The sequence below is a fragment of the Camelus dromedarius genome, chromosome 16 (assembly GCF_036321535.1).
Source record: "Camelus dromedarius isolate mCamDro1 chromosome 16, mCamDro1.pat, whole genome shotgun sequence".
NCBI lineage: Eukaryota > Metazoa > Chordata > Mammalia > Artiodactyla > Camelidae > Camelus > Camelus dromedarius.
In genome coordinates, this window is record NC_087451.1 from 19,073,610 (window position 1) to 19,098,252 (window position 24,643).

Sequence of the window (24,643 nt, forward strand, 5' to 3'; positions counted from 1 at the left end):
GTGGCTCCCGGAAGGGGGAGAGACAAACTGCCGTAACCTCTGCCGTTCAGGAGCCCGGTTACTTATTTATTCGTTACCCTTTTTCTTCTTCCTCCCCCAAAACCTTTTCCTTTCCCCTCCTCTTTTTTTTTTTCTTTTTGGGAGACGAAAAATCTCCGGAAAGGCGGAGGAGAGCTCCTTTCGCCCCTTTTCGTTTCCCCGCCTCCTTCCCTCCCCCACCTTTCCCCTCCTCCGGCTTTTTTCTCCCAACTCGGGGAGGTCCTTCCCGGCGGCCGCCCCGACGGGGTCTGAGCACCTAGGTGGAGGCGGCGCAGGCTTTTTGTAGTGAGGTTTGCGCCTGCGCAGCGCGCCTGCCTCCGCGATGCACGGGGGTGGCCCCCCCTCCGGGGACAGCGCATGCCCGCTGCGCACCATCAAGAGAGTGCAGTTCGGAGTCCTCAGTCCGGATGAACTGGTAAGCGGCTCTGCCCTCCCACTCCTCCTCCCTCCCGCGCTGCGGGCGGGGCGTGATGGGCGCTGCGGAAATTTGGCGCTAGTCGCTGCACAAGGGGAACCGGTGGGGAGGAAGGGTTATCGCCGCTGAGGCAGTGTCTTGCGGCCTCGCAGTTATATTTTTCTAGTGGGTCAGCAAGCTTAGCTCTGTGTCGGAGCTGGGGACCTGGACACTGGAGGGGCTGAAGTGTGGGAAGGAGGGAGAAAAGGATGATTGGCTCCACGCCGCAGTTACCGACGTTAAACGGGATCACACCAATGCTAGGGAGCCTCTGCAAGTTTGGATGAGCAGCTGAGCCCCAGATTTTTTCCCTCCCCCTTCTACAAATATTAATTGAGCACCTGCTATGTGATAGACATGACACGCTGGGGATGCAGAGCTAAGCAAGACAGACAAGGACCCTGTCTTCTGGAGCACTTTCTGTGGGAAGGGGCTGGGGAGACAGACAATAAACACGAATGAGTGATATGAACAGGATAATTCATTAATGGCAAGGACCTTGAATAAAGTGAATTGGTGTAATGCGATGGCGAGTCACCGAGATGAGGCTACTTTAGGCGGGGTGGTGTCAGGGTCTGCGAAAGCCTGTCTAAGGAGTTGACATTGCCTGAATGATGAGAAACAGCCACTGTCTTAGGCCATAGATTCTAGGACTAGAGGTCTTCACTCAGAGGAAAGAATAGTGCAAAGGGCCTGAGGGAGGGGTTAACTGGATGTGTCCCAGGGGACTGAACGGTGCCCAGTGTGACTGGGGTTTAGTGGATGAGTAGTTATTAAAATGAGCTGGAGAAGCAAGAGGTGGGGCAGGCCAGGTTGGATATTGTAGATTATGATAAGAGATCTGAATTTCATTGTTTTCAGTAGGAACTCGTTGGAGAATTTTAAGCAGGAGAGGTGACATTAAGTTTATATTTAAAAAAAAAATTACTAACTTGGTTGTCCTGTGAACAACTGACTGGAGAGGAGGGCTAAGAATGGAAGCAGGAGCAACCAGGGAGGAGGGAGAGCTGTTGGCAACTTGGACTCCTTCCTCTGTGGAAAGAAGGCCAGTTGGCTGGAGAGAGTGGAATTGAATGGCTATGTTTGTGGACGGAGACAATTTTGCTGGAGGAGGTGGCTCAGTATGAAAGTTGTGTCAGGAGTTAGAACCTCCTGAACTCACAGCACACAGAATAAGTTCCAGATGGAGTGAAGGTTGAAATCTAAAAAACAAAACTATAAAGCACTTGAAAAATATAGAAGGCTTTTGGGGACTGATACCAGGGGCAGAAACCCTTATAGTAATGAATTGATTATTGGTAAATTTTGTAGAGTGCCTGTGATGTGGTAGGCACCGAGCTAAGCATTTTATCTACAAGAAAGAATAAGGCAGGTTTTATTACATAAAAATAAGAGCGGCTTCTGTTTATCAGAGACACCACGGGCAGCTAAAAAACAGATTAGGAAACAGTATTTGCCATGTGACCAACAAGGTTAAATTTCTGAATATACAAAGAACGCTTACAGATCAGTAAGGAAAGCACACATCTACTGGACAAATGGGTAAAGGATGTGAATAGGCGGTGCACAGAAGTACTACAGATGGCAAGTAAAAATATTCAGCTTACAAATAAAAACATACTAATTAAAACATAAAAGTTTTCCCTTATCTGGTTTTTCCCTGATCACAAAAATATTGGGAAATAGGCATGCTTATACGATTGTTCGTAGGATGATAAATTGGTATTTAACCTTTTTGGAGGACAATCTGACACTTTTATGAGTCATTTAATATGTGTATTCCTTGGCCCAGCACTCCACTTCTCAGAATGTATTCTTAAATAAAAGACTCTTAATGTCTCCCCTTGAACATGCCGCCCCCTGCCCCCCCCCCCCCCCCCCCCCCCCCCCCGTCAGGCTTGCCTGGTTTAGCAATCACTGGCTCCACCATTCATCTGGGGCTCAGGCCCAAAACCTAAAAACGTTTTTTTGTGTCTTCTCTTTTCTCACAACCTCTTTAGTCCATCTGCCAGTCTGTCAATTCTGCCTTTCAAAATATGTCTGTTCAATCCCCAGTACCTTACCTTCACTAAAAATAAAATAAATAAAAACCTAATTACCTCCCTCCCCCCCAAACAAACAAACAAACCAAATACGTCTGGAATCTAGTCATTTATGACTACGTGGACCACCCTGGTCCACCCCACCATCATCTTTCCAATGGAGCATTGCAGTCGCCCTGGCCCCTGGTTGTTCCTCCTTCAGGTTGCAGATCAGCCAGAGAGATCTTGTAATCATGTCTCTTTTCTTGCATGGAATTCTCTTCAAAGGATCTAAATTCTTACTTGAGATCCTGTATTATCTGGCCCCTGCTTGCCTTCCCATCTCACTACGATCTTCTTGTTGCTGTTTAACTGCACTAACCTGCTTGTTCTTCCAGCGCTAGGAGCTCATTCTTGCCTCGGGGACTTTATTATTCACTGTTCTGCTGCTTAGAACAACATTGTTCAGACCTGGGCAGGTCTGTTCCTTTGTCAGTGTGTTCTCTGCTCAGATGTCGTATCATTAGGTACTCATCCCCGACCACCCTGTTAAGTAACACCCCCCTGCATTCTCTAATCCCGAATCTTGACTTTATTTTACTTTGTAGCTGGTCAGTACCTAAAAGGATTAGTTTTTCTGATTCTTGCGTCCTCAGTGGAATGTAAATTTCATAAGGAACTTTGTATTCATCTCTTGTCCAGCATCTCAAATGGTGCGTGGAATCTAACAGGCATGTAATAAAAGTTACTTAAATAAATGAGTGAATTAATTAATTGCATAAGTACATAAAGATACATATAGAAGGAATTTTATTGCAAGATTGTTTGAAAATGAAATTGTTTAAAACTATAAATCACCTAAATATTTACTAATAGGAATCCTATTGAATAACTCAGGGTCTGTTACAGTAGAACAAGACCTTCCTAATAGGTTAAATCCCCTGATCCTCCGTTCCCAGATGGCTCAGACATCACTGCAAACTCACAGGGGCCCAGTGAGAGATTTTAAATATTCAAGAGAAACATAGAAGCCTGATGCCCTGGCACCTACTAGAACGGGTGGTTCCCTTTTAGCATTAGATGGCGCCAAATCCCTTTCAATGACGTCATACCTTTGTGAAGCTGGGTTTTTAGCAATTGCTAAATACTAGGCAAAAATAAGTATAGAGCAAGAGATAAAGGTGGTGGTGTCCAATCTGATTCTAAGATTTGAGAAGTGCAGTGCCCAGCAGGTGTCATAGGTAATTGTGGTGATTTGGGAAATAAAAATGTTATTTTTATTTTACTATGTTAAAAGAATATTTTTCTCAGTTTACGTGTATTATTTTTTCAAATGACTGTTAAGTTGCTGAGATGTAAATACTTATTCAGTTGTTTGGATCTAAGTATTTAATAAGCAGATCTCTTTTGGCCTAGGGAGTGCTGTGAAAGTTAGTGAGGCACTCAGGGCATTGTGAACTGATGAAGTTCAGGCATCTGGTTAAATGAAAAAGTTAAAACTGTGTGCACAATGAGGCGCCATTTATGTAAAAATGGGAACATATTTGTATTTTTTTAAAAAGCATGGAAGGCTGTTCACAGAACTTTACAGACATCGTCTCTGGGATGTAGAATTATGGGAGACTGATTTTGGTCTCCATGGCTCTTACGGTTTATATAGTGCTCCAGTGTTTAGAGGGAATAATTTAGTTCCACTTTGGTTAGGAAGGTAGGTGGGTAAGGGGCCTCTTGTGACACTGATAGTACTTAAAGGTAGAATATTTTCCACAAGTTTTGTGGAGTGTGTCAAAGTACAGAGGGCTTTTAGAATTGGGTGCAAGACAGAGCAGCCGTCTTTGCTGTTGTAAGATGGGTTAGGATGTTGCCGAGTGAGGGGAAGGAAGCAAGGAGGGTTTATGTGCAGCTTGTACAAAGTCGGGAAGGATGGGCTCTTGATTACATTTGAAGGCGTTGACCCCTAGTCATTAAAGGCAACTGTCCACCATGGAAAGCGTAACTCAATTTGTTTGTACCTCAACTTATTCCAAGAAGGATTTAAAACAGTAATTACACTCCTTTAGGAAGAGTGTGGGCCGCAGTGGTGAATCAGATTATCCTTTTCCTCAAATTATTTATAATCCAGTGAAGGATTTCCTATCTGTGCACCAAATAGTTTCTGAACCCCTACCATGTGCTGGTTACTTTGCTGGGCACTGAGGATATAAAGATAAAAGAAGCATGATCCTTCCCCTCAAGGATTACAGTCCATTGGGAGAGACAAATGTGTAAACAAGTAATTAAAGTTGGGCTAAGAACCTTGCTGGGGTTTGGGTAAGGCTAGGAAGTTAGAGAATACTTTATAAAGAGGTAGCATTTGAATTGGGTCTTAAAAATGAAGAGAAGTTTACTGGAAAAAAGGAGCACTTGAAAAGGAATTTTGAGAAATCTATTACAGTTGGGGCATAAACGTAGAGGGTGAGGAGGGGAATGTAGTGCCAAATAAAGCTGTAAGAATGGGCTGAAGCCAAGTTGTAAGGACCTTGTGTGCTTTGCTAAAGGCAGAAGAAAGAGAGCAAGTATTTACTGAGAATCTATGGCAGGCCATTGGTTTTGTGACCTCAGGGCACCCTCTGGGACTGGCTACCCTCTCAAGAGTCTTAACTTTTATCATGTAGGCAGTGAGAACCAGTGTTTGGATGAAGGACTGGGGGCTAAAGTCATTTGTGTACAATCCAAAATATAATTCATTAACTTAAAGTAGACGTTTAGTCCAGGACAACCCTGGCCCAGTCTCAGTGCCTGGAAGCACAGTGACTCCTTAGAACGTGACTGGCTTGGTGAGCATGGACTTGGAGCAGAGGGAGGTGGGTGAAGTTTCGAGTATGATTTCCATGAGGCCTCTCTCTGGTGCTAGTGACTCTTCTGGCAGCCAAAGTCAGGCCTGCTTCTGCTTTTTTGTGTTTCATTTAAGGGGAGCAAACCTCTTCTTTGTGTTTCTCATAAAACACGATGCAGCTGATAGGGCTCCGGCTTTGTGAATTTCAGCACCACCAGGTCTGTCTCCCTGAGATTTCATCAGGCCACCTTGATGAGTGCTGTGGGTGTTCAGAACCTCTTTTGCCTTGCATCTGCTGACCATTTCAGTTTCTACTCAGCAGTGGCTAATCAGATCCATTATGAGAGGATTGTTGGTTTGACCATCAGGGGACAATCTTCTCTCTTTTTTCAAGTTCTTTGAGGGTACTTTCGCGGTGGAGGGTCCTGAGCAGTTTAGTTTAGTTTAACAAACATCGAGAGCTATTGGATCCAGGATGATAGAGGAATGCCTTCTGCCCTAGAGATGCTTGTCATCTGTGGGGAAGACAGACCCTAATAGATAATTCCTTTGCATTGTGAGACTTGCAGTGGTAGAGAGGTTTTGGAAGTACAGAGGCAGCATTAGTCTGTCTAGGGAGGCTGTGGAAAGGCTTTCTGAAAGAAGCAATGCCTGAGCTGAGTCCTGAAATAGCAAGTTTGTCTTGTGGGGAAGGGCATTCCAAGCAGAGATAATCACATGTACGAGGACTCCAAGGAGAGCAGCAAATTTGCTGGGCAAGAGGGGTCCATTGGGGGCTCTGCTACGGGCAGGAAGAAAGGAAGGTAGAGATGTCATAAAACTCTTTTTGTAAGCTGTCCTGCTGAATTTGGACATTATGCTGAGGACAAGAGGGTATGAAAATTAGATTTCCATTTTAGAAAGAGCACCTGGATTATAGTATGGATGGATTGGAGAGAGGCAGGCTGGTGACCTAGGGAACGCTCTGATGTAGACTACAAAGGGAAGGCCTGGCCTAGGGCATTGGGTGTAGGGATGGAGAAGAGGGGCTGGATTCAAGAACTATTTAGGAGGCAAAAATGACCGGTACTTGGTGAATGTACCATTCACCAAGCTGTCACTTACTGAACACATATTATATGATAGATCCAGAATTCCAAACCAGGGGTCTCTGACTCCTGTTTTATGCCTTGGGTTAAGGAAGGGTCACTGTTGGTTTCTGACTTGAGTGCTGCTGTCTTACCTGGAGACTAAAGGAAAAGGAGAGATTTTTGTGGGAAAGGGAGTTTGCTTTTAGGCATGTTGAATTTATCCGGGGGTGGGGTATCTGGAGGCGGGGTTCAGTAGATAGTTCAGTGTGTGAATCCAAAGTCCAAAAGAAAGGTGAGGCCTAGAGGTAGAGATTTGGGCATAAGTAGTGAAAATCATCACAGGGACAACATTTGGGTGTGATGAGAAGTGTGGCTGAGCTAAAAGCTTGGGGAGTAGCAGTGTTTAAGGAGCAGATCAAGGCAAAGGAGCCTAGGAAGCAGACTCCAGAGAGGCAGCCAGAGAGGTAGGAAGAGAGAGCGAGCTTTAAGGAGGTGGCCCATCCGCAGTGCCTTACCGGCCACCAAGCTAAGACCGAGAGGGGTCTGTTGGATTGGGCAGAGAAGCTCATTGTCAGGAGTAGTTGGAGGGATGTGGTGGTGGACGGAGGTGCAGCATTTCGGAGGGTAGCTGGTATATAAGCACTCAGAATCACTGCGGTTCCCTGATTTGAACTCAGCTGTCTGTTTTTCCTACATGGTGTAGTGCCAGCGATGCACAGGCTTTGCCTCCCATCTCATGAGGCTCCAGGGTTCACTTCTGCTCCAAATAATTTTCACCAGCCCTCTACGCTGGCACCCCCTGTCTTATCCTAAAATCTCCCTCTGAACATGGGAGGGTTCAGGCTGGCCCAGGCCCTTGAGAAGGAGGAGATGACAAGGGCGGGGGCAAAGAGTGCTTAATTTGAGGAGCTGAAGTCAGAGCTGTCAGGGCGTGTGTTGGGCAGAACACCTGGGCTGCCAGGTGGCTGCGCCTACAGGGAGGTTCCTGCCAGGGACACAGATTCTGGCCTTGATTAACTTTGGGAAAGAATCAAGGCATTGATTTTTTCCCCCCCTTGAAACAACTTTTATTTTTTTTTGTGGTTAAATTCTATGCATAATAATGATCTAGCATTTAACCCAGTGGGATGTCCAGGGTCCAAGTCCTCGAGGTAGGCGACTTGTATGGGGCCCAGAGTTGACTGTACACTAGTCTAAATGCCCCCCACCCCAAGACAGTGACTGAAACGTGCTCTTGTGATATTCGACTTTGGCATTTCCAGAGGTAAACACACACCCTCATCCCCCTCATTCTGGGCTAAACCTGGTGAGTTTTCCTGTAAGTAGTTTGGGATTCTTTGAGCCCTTGGTACAGAGCTCCTCAACCACAAAGCCTGGAAACTAGGAATCTTATTTAGTTGTTCTTGGCCTTTCTTTTCTGCAGAAGCGAATGTCTGTGACAGAGGGTGGCATCAAATACCCAGAGACGACTGAGGGAGGCCGCCCTAAGCTTGGGGGGCTGATGGACCCAAGGCAGGGGGTGATTGAGCGCACTGGCCGCTGCCAAACATGTGCAGGTAAGTACTAGGGGGCAGGCATGGAATCCTAGAGGGAGAGAGGAAAGGAAGGGCTCAGGTCCTTGAAAAAAACAGAACTGAGGGTGGACACTTGGAGACTTGGTCTCTGAGGTGAGAGCTGGGAGGAAAGTGTCAGGTGTATGTTCCCACAGGAAACATGACCGAGTGTCCTGGCCACTTTGGCCACATTGAGCTGGCCAAGCCTGTATTCCACGTGGGCTTCCTGGTGAAGACAATGAAAGTTTTGCGCTGCGTCTGCTTTTTCTGCTCTAAGTTGCTTGTGGATTCTGTGAGTGGGAGATGGGCTCTGGCCTGGGGGCAGGGCTGCTGGGGGGCATCGGCAGCCCCAACTTGACCCTACTCTGCTCTGTCCCCAGAACAACCCAAAGATCAAGGACATTTTGGCTAAGTCCAAGGGGCAGCCCAAGAAGCGGCTTACACATGTCTATGACCTCTGCAAGGGCAAGAACATCTGTGAGGGCGGGGAGGAGATGGACAACAAGTTCGGTGTGGAGCAGCCTGAGGGTGATGAGGATTTGGCCAAAGAAAAGGTAGCGGGGGCTGCGCAGACTGTTGGGAGGGGTCGAGGGGTCGGGGTGGTGCTAGGGGCCTGTAGAGGAGGCAGTAGAAGAAGCAGGAACCCGAAGGACACAGAAGAGTGGGGAGGGCTGGCCCGGCCGGGTGTTGGGGGAGAAGGCCCGTCCTCTGGGCTCTGACGGCCCCTCTCTCTCCTTGCAAGGGCCACGGTGGGTGCGGGCGGTACCAGCCCAGGATCCGGCGCTCTGGCCTGGAGCTGTATGCGGAGTGGAAGCATGTCAACGAGGACTCTCAGGAGAAGAAGATCCTGCTGAGTCCTGAGCGGGTGCATGAGATCTTCAAACGCATCTCGGATGAGGAGTGCTTTGTCCTGGGCATGGAGCCACGCTACGCCCGGCCTGAGTGGATGATTGTCACCGTGCTGCCCGTGCCCCCGCTCTCCGTGCGGCCCGCGGTTGTGATGCAGGGCTCTGCCCGCAACCAGGTCAGTGGCTTCAGGGCTCTCAGCTGGTCGGCTGGGTGTCTGAGTCGAGGGAGCCGTGGGAGAGGTGAAGGGGTGTAGAAGCTGGGGGTGAAGGGCAGTGTGCAGAGGTGACGGACAGGTCACCTGGGCCTGAAGATACCCTGCCACTTGCTAGTTCTGTGACCTTTAATGAGCCCCTTAACGAGGTTAGAGCTCACAAAGGTTCTTCTGGATCTGTGCCCCAAGAGGCCAGGCCTGCCTCTCAGCGTGGTGTGAGGGCGAGAGGTGCCGGGTGCTGGCGCATGCATGCTGAGCGCTCGAGGGTTACTGGATTGTGACGAGGCTGACTTCCTGCCTCAGGACGACCTGACACACAAACTGGCCGACATTGTGAAAATCAACAATCAGCTTCGGCGCAACGAGCAGAACGGGGCGGCAGCCCATGTCATCGCCGAGGATGTGAAGCTCCTCCAGTTCCACGTGGCCACCATGGTGGACAACGAGCTGCCCGGCTTGCCTCGCGTGAGTCAGAAGGCTCCCCACGCCCTGAACCTGGAAGAAAGGGAGTGGGGCCGGGATAGGGGCCAGTGTGTGTCCTCCAAGCTCTGGAGGAGCTGCCGGTGCTAACTGCTGGGATGCCCCCCGCCCTGTGTTTTCTCACAGGCCATGCAGAAGTCTGGGCGTCCCCTCAAGTCCCTGAAGCAGCGGTTGAAGGGCAAGGAAGGCCGTGTACGAGGGAACCTGATGGGCAAGCGAGTGGACTTCTCGGCCCGCACGGTCATCACCCCCGACCCCAACCTCTCCATTGACCAGGTTGGCGTGCCCCGCTCCATTGCCGCCAACATGACCTTTGCGGAGATCGTCACCCCCTTCAACATTGACAGGTGTGCTCAGTTCAGGAGCCCTGCTTGGAGGGGCCTAGGGAGACTGGGGGGAATGGGCTCTGAGCAAGAAGGAGAGAGCATTGAAGTTTAGCTGTTTGGGCTCCCACATGGGGCTTTGGGATAAGGGTAACAAGAGCTTTTGGGGAAGCATTTTGTTCATTGCATCCCTTTCCTTCCTAGACTTCAGGAGCTAGTGCGCAGGGGGAACAGCCAGTACCCAGGGGCCAAGTACATCATCCGGGACAACGGTGATCGCATTGACCTGCGTTTCCACCCCAAGCCCAGTGACCTTCACCTGCAGACTGGCTATAAGGCATGTAACAGGCCAGGGCCTCTCTTATTTGAGCAACCAGCTCTGACTGGGGGCCGGCTGGAGTGGGCCCTCTGAGGTTGTCCTCTTAGGATCCAAGCTTACTGACTCTCTCTTTAAAAGACTGCTGTCCTAGCCAAGCTTGTAGCTGCCAGTCACTGGCATTCAGGGTGACGGTCACATACATCCAAGGGCAGCATGAGGGACATATGGCAGGAAAGAGAGATCCAGGTTAGGAACAGAGCAGAAGTCCTCACATCGAGTCTCTCGGTTTTCTCCCCCAGTTGAGTTCCCGGAGGTTAGTGGGTGCTATGTCTTAATTATCTCTGATAACCTGGAATCTAGCCCAGTGCCTGACCCAAAGGGGATGGTTGATAAGCATTTCAAGTGGCACAAGACCACAGGATTATCAGTTTCTGTGTCCAAAGCATCTTAGGTCCACTATCACTTCATTCTTGGCATACCTCCTTCACTGAGGTTTTTTCCGCACCTCACCCCGCCCAGGTGGAACGGCATATGTGCGACGGGGACATTGTTATCTTCAACCGACAGCCAACTTTGCACAAAATGTCCATGATGGGACATCGGGTCCGCATCCTCCCCTGGTCTACTTTTCGCTTGAATCTTAGGTCAGTCCGCCGGCCGGGACTGGGCTGCTCCCTGGGTTTCACTGCGGACGTCTTCCCAACTCTGACTTCCCTCTTTCACTGCAGTGTGACAACTCCATACAATGCTGACTTTGATGGGGATGAGATGAACTTGCACCTGCCACAGTCTCTGGAGACTCGGGCTGAGATCCAGGAACTCGCTATGGTGCCACGCATGATTGTAACCCCGCAAAGCAATCGCCCTGTCATGGGCATCGTGCAGGACACGCTGACCGCAGTGCGCAAGTTCACCAAGAGGGATGTCTTTCTGGAGCGGGTATGTGGTCCCTAGAGGTAAGCCCTGGCCTGGGTGGGCGGGGGCCCAGCACAGTGAGGCCGAGGACAGTGAGGAGCTGTGACTTGTGCCCTGCCTTACTCTGCGCTGACCTGTATGTGAGACTGCCTTTTTTGTGAGGCAGAAGGAAAGGGGATTAGGACAGACTGAGGCCGAAAACGGTATGTGGCTTTAGCTCCTCATTTAATTCCTTAAAATGTCATGTAATTTCACGTGTTGTCTGGAAAGTAAAGGCAAAGAGAGAAGGTAAATACGAGTTTGTTAAAATTCTGTTTATCTATTTATTCTTACTTTCATTTATTTCCTAATTATTAAAAGTAGTTTGTATTTCATTAAAAAAAAAAATCTTAAAAGCTTCACTGTCACAGTGAATTTTTTTAGTAAAAGTTTGGAAAACACTTTTCTTGCCATCTCTTTGCCTCCAAAGTCTGGCTTTCCCTGTTGGGTAGGGAGGCCTCCCCCAACATTCACCAGAGATGAGGCCGGCAGTTCTGACTTCCTGTCTTTCCGGCCCTTCTCCCAGGGGGAAGTGATGAACCTCCTGATGTTCCTGTCCACGTGGGACGGCAAGGTCCCACAGCCAGCCATCCTGAAGCCCCAGCCCCTGTGGACGGGGAAGCAGATCTTCTCCCTCATCATACCTGGCCACATCAACTGCATCCGCACCCACAGCACCCATCCCGATGATGAGGACAGTGGCCCTTACAAGCACATCTCTCCTGGGGACACCAAGGTAGGGCCTGGCTTCTGGATGTGTGGGGAAAGACTTTGGACATGGAGCCACAGCAGGGGCCCTGAGACGTGCTCTGTCTGCAGGTGGTGGTGGAAAATGGGGAGCTGATCATGGGCATCCTGTGCAAGAAGTCTCTGGGCACATCAGCCGGCTCCCTGGTCCACATCTCTTACTTGGAGATGGGTCATGACATCACTCGCCTCTTCTACTCCAACATTCAGACTGTCATTAACAACTGGCTCCTCATCGAGGGTAAGTTGAGGGGCTCCATGAAGTCCTCTGTAAGTCCTGGCTCTCTCACTTCTTACTGCTCTTCTTAAGTTCCTTTCTTTTTCCTCCTTGGATTTGGCGCCCCTCCATCTACTCTTGACTGTGATTCCCTCCCATGTTTCTTGGGAGTCCAAAGAAGTGTTGCTGACACTTCTCCTTATTTCTAGGTCATACCATTGGCATTGGGGACTCCATCGCTGACTCTAAGACTTACCAGGACATTCAGAACACTATTAAGAAGGCCAAGCAGGATGTAATAGAGGTGAGAGGGAAGGCTGGGCAAAGACACAAGAGGCTCTCGGTGACTTTGAACTGAGGAGGACTGAGAGGGGCATTGGGGTTGGAGGGAAGGGGACCAGTGGAGATTGATGTTTCCCTGATAACGCAACCTCTTCCTCTGCACCCAGGTCATCGAGAAGGCGCATAACAATGAGCTGGAGCCCACCCCAGGGAACACTCTGCGGCAGACCTTTGAGAACCAGGTGAACCGCATTCTCAACGATGCCCGAGACAAGACTGGCTCCTCTGCCCAGAAATCCCTATCTGAGTACAACAACTTTAAGTCTATGGTTGTGTCCGGGGCTAAAGGTTCCAAGATCAACATCTCTCAGGTGGGGAGCTTTGTCTTAACAGATGTGGGGCCACACTGAAGGTGGGGAGGAGGAGGGAAGGTGGGTGTTGCTGGGGAAGTCAGGGGAACGTCCTGGGTACTCTTAGTCTCAAGACAGAGAGAGTTAGATGCACCCCACCTTTTCTGTTTCCCAGGTCATTGCTGTTGTCGGGCAGCAGAACGTGGAGGGCAAGCGGATCCCGTTTGGATTCAAGCACCGGACTCTGCCTCACTTCATCAAAGATGACTATGGGCCTGAGAGCCGTGGCTTCGTGGAGAACTCCTACCTGGCCGGCCTCACACCCACTGAGTTTTTCTTCCATGCCATGGGGGGTCGTGAGGGGCTCATCGACACAGCTGTCAAGACTGCTGAGACTGGTGAGGCCTTGTGACCCAGGGCCCTTCTGTGGGCTGGTACCAGGGAGAAACGTAGTCTGAGAAGCCCCTCGTGGGTGAGAGTAGGGGTTCTCAGGCTAAAGTCTTCTATTCCCAGAGAAGTAATTTTGGCCTTTATGGAAAGAATAGTGATTAAAGGTCAAGAGTTAGAAAAACACGCTTGCTCTGGTTGCTGTGCAGCATTCCAGGGTGCAGGGAGAGAGCCTCAGGGTCTCTGCTGCTGACCCATCATGTGGGGGGTAGTTCCTGGGGGTCTCTGCTGGACCCTGGTTCCATCTGGAGGTGGGCATGGGTTTCATTGAGAGGCCTTGGGGATAAAAGGGGCTTCTAGCTGGCCTTTTTTTTTTTTTTTTTTTTTTGAAGTATAGTCAGTTTACAATGCTTTGTCAATTTCTGGTGTACAGCACAATACTTTAGTCATATAGGAACATAATATATTCATCTTCATGTTCTTTTTCACTATAGGTTTCTGCAAGGTATTGAATGTAGTTTCTTATGCTATACAGTATAAACTTGTTTATTTTATGTATATTAGTTAGTATATGCAAATCTACAACTCCCATTTATCCCTTCCCTAGCTGGCTCTTCTGAGGATGAGAGTGGGTTGAGGCTCCAGAGTGGCCAGCAAGGCTTGTCCTGAGTTAGGAGGGCCCCTCTTCTTGCTCTGGGTCCCTCAGTCGATAACCTCCCCCCAGGGTACATCCAGCGGCGGCTGATCAAGTCCATGGAGTCGGTGATGGTGAAGTATGATGCCACTGTGCGGAACTCCATCAATCAGGTGGTGCAGCTGCGCTACGGCGAGGACGGTCTGGCCGGCGAGAGCGTCGAGTTCCAGAACCTGGCCACCCTGAAGCCTTCCAACAAGGCTTTTGAAAAGAAGTGAGGAGGCAGCTGGCAGACGGTTCTCACTTCAGGGCTCAGGGCCAGAGTAATGGGGATTCCTCTCCCTACGCATAACAAGATCACTGGACTATTCTTGCACCAGACCTTACCTTATACCACCCCTTCCCCATGCCCACCCCCGGCAGCAGCTGCACGATGGGAGATGGCAGGTGGAGAGCGGAGCTGAGATCATCCTGACTTTGTCCTTGGTTTTGATACAAAGCAAGGCCAGAGGGGCAGGCACAAGCTCAGGTCCTGATGAAAGTCCTTATGTCTGGATCTTCTATTTCCCCACCCAGGGTTCTTGTCTGCAAAGCTTGTTCCTGTGGGCTGTGTACCTTAGGAGCCCTCCTGGTGCTCACTGCTGGGATCAGGGCCCAGGGCCCACCTGTCTCTTGACTGCACCCCTGCCACCTGCAGGTTCCGCTTTGATTACACCAATGAGAGGGCCCTGAGGCGCACTCTGCAGGAGGACCTGGTGAAGGACGTACTGAGCAATGCACACATTCAGAATGAACTGGAGAGAGAATTTGAGCGGATGCGTGAGGACCGGGAGGTGCTCAGGGTCATCTTCCCAACTGGTGACAGCAAGGTGCGTGTGGGCGGGAAGGGCTGAGTTGGAGAAGCACTGGCCCTGCACGCCTGTCCCTGACCCATGGTCCTTCCTCTCGTCCCTCTTGCCTCAGGTCGTCCTCCCTTGTAACCTGCTGCGCATGATCTGGAATGCTCAGAAGATCTTCCACATCAACCCTCGCCTTCCCTCCGACCTGCATCCCATCAAGGTGGTAGAGGGTGAGTACTTGTTTTGGGGCTGCCAGACTAGGATCAGGAGTCTACTGGGCCCTGGTCCACAATCTCATCACCTCCCGTTTGGCCCCCAGGAGTCAAGGAGCTGAGCAAGAAGCTGGTGATTGTGAATGGGGACGACCCACTGAGTCGACAGGCCCAGGAGAATGCCACCCTGCTCTTCAACATCCACCTGCGGTCCACGCTGTGCTCCCGCCGCATGGCTGAGGAGTTCCGGCTCAGTGGAGAAGCCTTTGACTGGCTGCTTGGAGAGATCGAGTCCAAGTTCAACCAAGCAATTGTGAGTGCTGTACTTCTCACCTCAGCCTTGGTTTTCTTCTTTGACCTATTGACTTTTCTGGGCTCTCAGAACAGCCCACTTCTGCCCACAGTTACCTGATAATAACTCATTCATTGAGAGACTATTGTGTACCAAGTCCTGTGTTTGGGGCTTTGTACCTTTTATTCCTTAGTAGTCTTAAGACTACCCTAGTGGTGAGGGATGTTAGTCCCACTTTGCAGACATAAAAACTGAACCTTGGGGAGATGATATGACTGTATTATTATATGATGGTCATATAGGAAATAAGTGGCATGCTGGCTGGGATATGAAATGTGAATGTTCTTTATTTTCTTAAAATGTCTGCTGTGTGCAGAATTCTAAATTAGGTGGAGGGAGGGAACTGGAGAGAGTAAGCAGGAAAGACAGCTATAGATAATAGAATATACTGTCATTGTCTTTAAGGATTTTACAGGGTAATGGAAAGGAGAAGCGTTATAATTATAGGCATGCCTCTAAATCCACTTGATATAAATTCAGTTTTATAAATTAGATAATTAAAATGCATTAGGGAATACTATGAAACATGGTTGTAAGAAATTAAGGAAGAGTTAAAGAGAAAGACATCCCCTGTTCATAGATTAGAAGGCTTACTATTGTTAAATGGCAACAATCCTCAAAGTGACCTATAAATTCAGTGCATTCCAATTTGACCTATCAAATTCCAGCTGCCTTTTTAATCTATTTTTATATGTAGTGGTTAATATTTGCAAATCTCAAACTCCCAAATTTACCCCTTCTCACCCCCTTTTCCCTGGTCACCATAAGATTGTTTACTGTAAGACAGTATGTTGTTGATATAAAGATACATAGATCAGTGTAGATAAACAGAATAGAATTAAGAGTCTAGGAACAAATTCTCACATTTATGGTCACTTGATTTTTGACAAGAGTACCAAGTCAGTTAAATGGGGAAAGAATAGTCTTTTCAACAAATAGTGCTGGGACAGCTGTATATCCACATGCAAAAGAATGAAGTTGGATCCCTGCCTCACACCATATACAAAAATTATCTCATGTATGAGAACTATAACTATAAAATGCTTTCAGAAGAAAACATCAGGGTAAATCTTTATGATCTTGGCTCAGACAGTGAATTCTTAAGTATGGTACCAAAGCATGAGCAGCAGCAGCAACAACAAAAATACATAAATTGCATGCCATCAAAATTAAAACCTTTACTGATTCAGAGATACCATGAAGAAAGTAAAAAGACAACACACAGAATGGGGGGAAATATTTGTAATCATATATCTGATAAGGGTCTGTAAAAGGACTATTACAAGTCAGCAATAAAAAAAAAACTAACAACTGAATAGATGTTTTCCCCAAGGAGATATAAATGACCAGTGAACACATGAATGGATGCTCAACAGCTATAGCCATCAGGGAAGTGCAGATCAAAACCACAATAAGATACCACTTCATGTCCACTAGGATGGCTAAGAGAAAAAATAAACAAGTATTGGTGCGAGGATGTGGAGAAATTGGAGCTCTCGTGCACTGCTTGTGGGAATGTTGCAACTGTTTTGGGAAATGGTCTGGCAATTTCTCAAAAGTTTAAACATAGAGTTACCGTATGACCCTGCAGTGTCACTTCTAGGAATATGCCCAAGAGAACTGGGCGCGTATGTCCACACAAAGACCTATACACAGATGTTCATAGCAGCATTATTCATAATAGCTACATGTCCATTAACGAATGGATAAAACAAAATAAGGGAATATTATTCTGTAATAAAAAGTAATGAGCTATCGAAGCCATAAAAAAGACAGTGATGAACCTTAAATGTGTATTACTATGTCAAGCAGTCTACATACTGTGTGATTCAAATTAAAAGATTACATTTTATGGTATGTGATTATGTCTCAATTAAAATAATGCATTCGGGAACGTCCCATGTAGAAGACTATTATCAAGTGAATATTTACCCTGTAACTTTAGCATACTTTTAGGAATTTGGGTTTTAGATGGCATAGTTAGTACCTTTTCCTGGGTGTGCAGCACATCAGGTGCTAAATGGTGTGTGTAAATCGAAATGCTGTCTGAAGGAGGGGATGCTCAAAAAAGACTGATTTTTTTTTTAAGTCTCTGCCTTTTCCAAGCGCCTCTGCCCCATGTCTTTGAAGAGCAGATAGTCCTGGTCCTGACTATGCCTCATTCACCAGAGGGGAGGGATCTTCTTTTCTGACACTGGATCTTCTTATTCCTCAGGCCCATCCTGGTGAAATGGTGGGAGCTCTGGCTGCACAGTCCCTCGGAGAACCTGCCACCCAGATGACCTTGAACACCTTCCACTATGCTGGCGTGTCCGCCAAGAACGTGACACTGGGTGTGCCCCGACTTAAAGAGCTCATCAACATTTCCAAGAAGCCAAAGACCCCCTCACTTACCGTCTTCCTGCTGGGCCAGTCAGCTCGGGACGCCGAGAGAGCCAAGGTAGGGCTTGCGGTTAACGGGCTTCCTGGCAGGAGGAGGAGGTGGGGACTGTTTTGTTGAAATGAAGGCTTTGGGATTCCCTCTGCAGGTGGATTTGAAGAGGCCTTTGGAGCCACCAAGATACCTGTGACATGAGTCCCCCTTTCTTCCCAGGACATTCTGTGCCGCCTGGAACATACAACATTGAGGAAGGTGACTGCCAACACGGCCATCTACTATGATCCAAACCCCCAGAGCACAGTGGTGGCAGAGGATCAGGAGTGGGTGAATGTCTACTACGAGATGCCTGACTTTGACGTGGCCCGAATCTCCCCCTGGCTTTTGCGGGTGGAGCTGGACCGGAAGCACATGACCGACAGGAAGCTGACTATGGAGCAGATTGCCGAAAAGATCAACGCTGGTGAGGCTGGGAGGGCGGGCCCAGCTCAGGGGTCCTGCCTGGGCTCCCCCTGTCCTGTCCCTTGCACTCATCCCAGACAAGCCGCCCACGCTCACTGCCTTCCCTGCACACGTTCTGCTCCTCCAGGGCACCTCTTCCCCAGGTTCCCCTCCAAACTGCCCTTTCCTCTCACCGTTTCCCCTCCCTCTGAGAAGAAGGGGGAAGCCGAGGGGAGCTCAGCATGGGGAGAGCTATGGGAGAGCCGTGAGCGGAAGCTGTCCTGCAGCTGCGATCATTCCCATTTCTCCCCAGGTTTTGGCGACGACTTGAACTGCATCTTCAATGATGATAATGCAGAGAAGCTGGTGCTCCGGATCCGCATCATGAACAGTGATGAAAACAAGATGCAAGAGGTAAAGGGCACCAAGGAGAAACTATACGTCAAACATAGAAAACTGTTAAATCTTGTTCCTGACCAGAGAAGCTAAAATGAAAGCAGCGTTGAGTGCCGGTCACACCACTTAAAGTAGAAACAGTGAATGGTGGTTAGCACTGGTTTTCAAAATTCTAACAGCATATAGACTCCTTCCTGCTTGCCATTGTCTTTTTTAACTATTAGCACTTGGCTTGATGTGCTTAGGAGACGGATCCATGCATTTCTTAGACTTCCTGCCAGGATTAATTTAAGGACATCTGATTAGATGCTGAACAGTAGCCTGAGACAACCTTCAAGTGACAGTGTCATTCTTTTTTTATGACTTTAGCTTGATGATTAAGATACAATTCAGTGTAAAACCAAACGGCATTAGTTATTAGGTTTACCAGATTGGAAGTTATTTTAGTGACTGCTTTAAAGAAACATGAGGCCATAACAAAAGCCGTAATTATTTTTACCTTGGCATGTGAGTTACTAGGATACAGAGGTTAGAGAGGTGTGGAACTATTCCTTATTTCATGATGCTTGTTGATGACGTTTATTCTCAGCATTTCTGTTATGAGTAGTTTTTTCACCTCCTCTTAAGAGGAATATGTTTATTGGTTAAAGATGCGAAATGGTTAAGACGCTAATTCCATTTCAGATCTTTGTATTATTTATTGTATGATGAATTTTATTTTTCATGAGATGTCTTGGTTTTCCTACATACAAAATAGCAGTATTGATAAAGTTTACATGGATTATTTAAAAAAAAACTTCTAGCAGCAAAAATCTGTGAAATGTGAAGTAGCAGCCACGTAGGTGCAGTAGTCGGCGTTCACGGGGGGCGTCCCCCCCACAGCCCTGCCACTGCTCTCTCCTCCCCGAGGCACCCACGTGAGGGCAGGGCGGCCAGTAGGAACTGCTGTGTCCTAGGGAAAGTGGTGTGACAGCAGGTAGAACAAGACCCGAGAAGAGATTTGACTAGTGACTTCTCCTGGGCATGGCTCCTAAAAAATTGTTCAGCAGATGTGGGTGCCTGGTGCTTTAAATACAAACTCAGAACTTACTAGCTGTCGAACTGGCTGAGACTAGATAAGAGCATGTTGAGGGCGTACACCCCATCAGAGGGGATCACACGTTGGGGTGTCAGCAGGCCAGGCAAGTGCTCAGTGACTGTCAGGACGAGAGGGCAGGGCCGAGTGCTTTGTTACAGCCCTTGGAGCGCGTGGCGCGCGCGCGCACAGTAGAAGCTGTATTAGGGTGGTGGGTATGGCTGTCTTGTCTTAGGTTTCTTTTAATACCATCCTAAAAACACGATAGAAGGTAATCTAACCTTACTGCAACTGAAAAGGGCAAGTCTGGGCCTGACCTGGCTCTCTAGGTCCTCGAGGAGGCTGTGGTTTGAGGTGAGACCTACCAGAGGGTTCTAGGCATGCTGACCTCGCTCCTTGTTGCAGGAGGAAGAGGTGGTGGACAAGATGGATGACGATGTTTTCCTGCGCTGTATCGAGTCCAACATGCTGACAGATATGACCCTGCAGGGGATCGAGCAGATCAGCAAGGTCAGCCGTTCCCTCCCCGAGAGCCCGTCCACCCCCACTTCTCTCCTCCCCACTCCCGCCCCGCCCGGCCTGAGCTCACCCTGTCCCTCCAGGTGTACATGCACCTGCCGCAGACGGACAACAAGAAGAAGATCATCATCACGGAGGACGGGGAGTTCAAGGCCCTGCAGGAGTGGATCCTGGAGACTGATGGTGTGAGCTTGATGCGGGTGCTGAGTGAGAAGGACGTGGACCCTGTGCGCACCACGTCCAATGACATTGTGGAGATTTTCACGGTGAGCCCCTCAGAGTCCACCGCCCCGCTGTCATTCCTGGATCTCTCTGGCTCGAGGCCCTCTCCCTGGGTCTCAGGCAGGGGTTGTAGTCCATGTGTCCCCTCTGGGCACTTCCTTGGTCAGATTGTTTTATGCCTGAATCCACTGTTGAGTCTGGGCTTCACTGACTCCTCACTGTCCCTCTGTGGATCTGGGTGCTGGTAGCAGCCGGGAGGAGAGCAGAGATACTTGGTCTTGACCCTTCACGCCTGACCCCCACGCCAGGTGTTGGGCATCGAAGCCGTGCGGAAGGCCCTGGAGCGGGAGCTGTACCATGTCATCTCCTTCGATGGTTCCTACGTCAATTACCGGCACTTGGCTCTCTTGTGCGATACCATGACCTGTCGCGGCCACTTGATGGCCATCACCCGACATGGGGTCAACCGCCAGGATACTGGGCCGCTGATGAAGTGCTCCTTTGAGGAAACGGTACCGGCAGAAGTTCTGGGCGGGGTGGAAGGAGGGAAGTGGGGAGGCAGTGCTGTGGGACAAGGCGTCCTCTGCAGTGAGCGTGGAGCAGGGCTTGGCGCGGTTCCCTTTGTGGGGTGGGTGGCTGTAACGACCACTGTGTGGGGTCAGGGTCTGATGGTGCGCCGCCTCCTCGGAGGTTTAGGTGGACGTGCTCATGGAAGCAGCTGCACATGGAGAGAGCGACCCCATGAAGGGGGTGTCCGAGAACATCATGCTGGGCCAGCTGGCTCCGGCCGGCACTGGCTGTTTTGACCTCCTGCTCGATGCGGAGAAGTGCAAGTACGGCATGGAGATCCCCACCAACATCCCCGGCCTGGGGGCTGCCGGCCGTGAGTACGGGGTCTGCGGGGGGCATGGTCGGGGGGAGGGTGGCCCGTCCCCGGGTGCTGTTCCTCGTGGGTCACCGTGTGCCTCTCTGCAGCCACCGGCATGTTCTTCGGCTCAGCACCCAGTCCCATGGGAGGAATTTCTCCAGCCATGACACCCTGGAACCAGGGTGCAACCCCAGCCTATGGCGCCTGGTCCCCTAGTGTTGGTGAGTGACACCCAGGAAGACCAGCCTCTGGGTGGTTCAAAAGGCCGGAGGGCTGGGCTCCCAAAGGGTCACCTAGCTGGGACACTGGAGGCCCAGGAGCTCTGGGGATGTCTTGGGCTCCAGCTCTGGTTTTAACTAATGTTTCTCTCACTTGCAGGGAGCGGGATGACCCCGGGGGCAGCAGGCTTCTCTCCTAGCGCTGCTTCAGATGCCAGCGGCTTCAGCCCCGGTTACTCCCCGGCCTGGTCTCCCACGCCAGGCTCCCCAGGCTCCCCGGGCCCATCAAGCCCATATATCCCCTCACCCGGTGAGTTGTCCTTCTCTGACAAGGCCAAGTTCATTTCCTCTTTGATCCTTCCTTCTAGGCAAGTCTCCATAATTTAACTCCCTTCTTCTTTCACAGGTGGTGCCATGTCTCCCAGCTACTCCCCGACGTCGCCTGCCTACGAGCCCCGCTCCCCTGGGGGCTATACGCCCCAGAGTCCATCTTATTCCCCCACTTCACCCTCCTACTCCCCGACCTCTCCATCCTATTCTCCAACCAGTCCCAACTACAGTCCCACATCACCCAGCTACTCCCCGACCTCTCCCAGCTACTCCCCTACCTCTCCCAGTTACTCCCCAACCTCTCCTAGCTACTCTCCCACCTCTCCCAGCTACTCCCCAACTTCCCCCAGCTACTCACCCACTTCCCCCAGCTACTCACCCACTTCCCCCAGCTACTCACCCACTTCCCCCAGCTACTCCCCAACCTCTCCCAGCTACTCGCCAACTTCACCCAGCTATTCTCCCACCTCTCCCAGCTACTCACCAACATCTCCAAGCTATTCACCGACATCACCAAGCTACTCCCCAACTTCCCCAAGTTACTCACCCACCAGCCCTAACTATTCTCCAACCAGTCCTAATTACACCCCGACATCACCCAGCTACAGCCCAACCTCACCCAGCTACTCACCTACTAGTCCCAACTACACGCCGACGAGCCCCAACTACAGCCCAACTTCTCCAAGCTACTCTCCAACTTCACCCAGCTACTCCCCGACCTCGCCCAGCTACTCCCCTTCAAGCCCACGCTACACACCACAGTCTCCGACCTATACCCCGAGCTCTCCCAGCTACAGCCCCAGCTCTCCCAGCTACAGCCCTACCTCGCCAAAGTACACCCCAACCAGCCCCTCCTACAGCCCCAGCTCACCGGAGTACACCCCGACCTCCCCCAAGTACTCACCTACCAGCCCCAAGTATTCACCCACTTCCCCCAAGTATTCTCCTACCAGCCCCACCTATTCGCCTACCACCCCGAAGTACTCGCCAACATCTCCTACTTACTCTCCAACCTCTCCGGTCTACACCCCAACCTCCCCCAAGTACTCACCCACTAGCCCCACTTACTCACCCACCTCCCCCAAGTACTCTCCCACCAGCCCCACCTACTCGCCCACTTCTCCCAAAGGCTCCACCTACTCGCCCACCTCCCCTGGCTACTCGCCCACCAGCCCCACCTATAGCCTCACCAGCCCAGCCATCAGCCCGGATGACAGTGATGAGGAGAACTGAGGGTGAGCAGCACGCAGTGGCACCTGGCTAGGTGAAGGGCGGCTCTGGGGGTGCTTGTCCTCTCCCCTCCCCCATGGGGTGCAGGCTCCTGGTCTGGCTCCCTTGTACATAGTTCCTGGTGACAAAGTTCCCTGTTGAAGTTCTGGTCCCATTTCTGCCAGGCCTTCTGTCTTGTCCTCCACTTGTGCTGTCTCAGAACCCACTCACCTGGCTGTGGTGTTCTCCTTCCTGGCCCCTAACCCAGGCCTGTCCCCAAATCAAGGATCCCTTCTTGCCTGTGGCTTGATTGGGGGGTAAAGGGTATTTTAACTTCTTAGGGGTAGTTCCTGCTCTGGTTGTTACATCTGATCCTCGGGAAGAACAAAGCGAAAGCTGCCTTTTGTCTGTTATTTTATTTTTTGAAGTTTAAATAAAGTTTACTAATTTTGACCAAAAGTGTGTGCATTGAGTGCTTATTTGGGAGGCAGGAATACCCAGGCCCTTCTCCCTTCCCTAGGCTGCTGATCCATTTATCATGTCTTAGCTGAGCCCTGCTCCAGGGAGAGGCGGGGAAATGAGCGCAGACAGTGCGTCTTTCACTGAACACGTGCTCTGTGCGCGGGCTTCGTGGTCGAACAGATGTGGGCCTCCGTCCTGCATTAAAGCAGTATTGACATAAAATCTTTTTAACTGATTTTCCTGATTATCAAAATACGTAATTTAGAACAGTACAAAAAAGTGTAGTTGGGAAGCAGGAGAATTATTGCTGGTAAGGCCACCACCAGGAGGCATATTTTCTTCGGGTATTTTTCCTACAGTTTTCTCAGATCACTTCCAACCAGTCTCTGGCCTCCAACTAACAATGAGATTATGGATACTAGAAAGTTTCAAAGCTGAGGTTAAAGGACTTAGTGATAATTTGCTGTCTCCAGTTGGCCATATTCTGTTTCATTAGTTCCTTAATGTGGACATCCACTTTCTGTGTCCTCTGCAAATTGTGCTTCACCTCAGGTGTTTTAAATTTATTTTAAACTTTGAAATAGTTCAAAGAATAGAAAGTAACATGGCCTGGATCTATTTATCACTAAGATTATAGATGCTAGGTACCATTTTGCAATATTTAATCCAGATCTTACATTGTTTTGAAAGAGATGACTTATTTTTATGGAAGGATACATGTTTATTATAAAAGATCCAAGCACTGTAGAAAGAAAAAAAAAAGTAAGATCTCCCTAATTCCCACCACCAAGAGACTACTGCTGGCAATTGGTGAACGTAATTGCAGACATCTCACTATGTAGAATGACAGGAGATTAGATAGAAATTGTTTAATGGGATAATTTACATATGGTCTTGAGTTTGGGCTGCTAACACAATACCGTAGACGTGTTTATAAACATTTCTCATTTCTGGAGGCTGGGAAGCCAAGATCAAGGCACTGGCAGATTCTGTGCCTGGTGAGGGTTTGGTGCCTGGTGAGGGTTTGCTCCCTGGTTCACAAAAGGCCAACTTCTCACTGTGTCCTCACTTGGCGGAAGGGGAGCTCTCTGGAGCCTCATAATGAAGTCACTAATCCCATTCATGAAGGCTCCACCCTCATGACTTAAGCACCTCTTAAAAGCCCCGCCTCCAAATCCCATCACCTTGGGGATTACATGAGGATGTGGGGGAGGTAGCCTATATATAGCACATACTACTTAATAAATTGAATTTTTATGAAGAAAAAAAGAGACTGCTGAATTTGGTGGATGTCACATGACTATATCTTCCCATAAGAAATAGTCCTAGAAGGAGGTCCCTCTAGCAAGAAATAAATATTGGGAAAACAATGAGAAGTTAATAATGTTATGCTATTTTTAAAAACATTGAGAGTTTAT

General features: G+C 49.4%; 1 protein-coding gene across 1 annotated transcript; it reads left to right on the forward strand.

Annotated features, from left to right (window-relative positions):
- Nucleotides 1-223: 223 nt before the first annotated feature.
- POLR2A (RNA polymerase II subunit A) lies at nucleotides 224-23,222 on the forward strand. The gene is made up of 29 exons (XM_010996531.3): nucleotides 224-454; nucleotides 7,823-7,955; nucleotides 8,108-8,244; nucleotides 8,333-8,506; nucleotides 8,695-8,976; nucleotides 9,316-9,477; nucleotides 9,619-9,839; nucleotides 10,020-10,152; nucleotides 10,654-10,778; nucleotides 10,863-11,073; nucleotides 11,615-11,824; nucleotides 11,908-12,076; nucleotides 12,262-12,356; nucleotides 12,502-12,705; nucleotides 12,860-13,082; nucleotides 13,796-13,979; nucleotides 14,403-14,574; nucleotides 14,669-14,774; nucleotides 14,864-15,069; nucleotides 17,324-17,548; nucleotides 17,702-17,948; nucleotides 18,240-18,340; nucleotides 19,803-19,907; nucleotides 20,000-20,182; nucleotides 20,447-20,650; nucleotides 20,835-21,021; nucleotides 21,114-21,227; nucleotides 21,385-21,534; nucleotides 21,631-23,222. The coding sequence occupies exons 1-29, from the start codon at nucleotides 362-364 to the stop codon at nucleotides 22,785-22,787; spliced, it is 5,913 nt and encodes a 1,970-aa protein (XP_010994833.3). The 5' UTR covers nucleotides 224-361; the 3' UTR covers nucleotides 22,788-23,222.
- The last annotated feature ends 1,421 nt before the right edge of the window (nucleotides 23,223-24,643 follow it).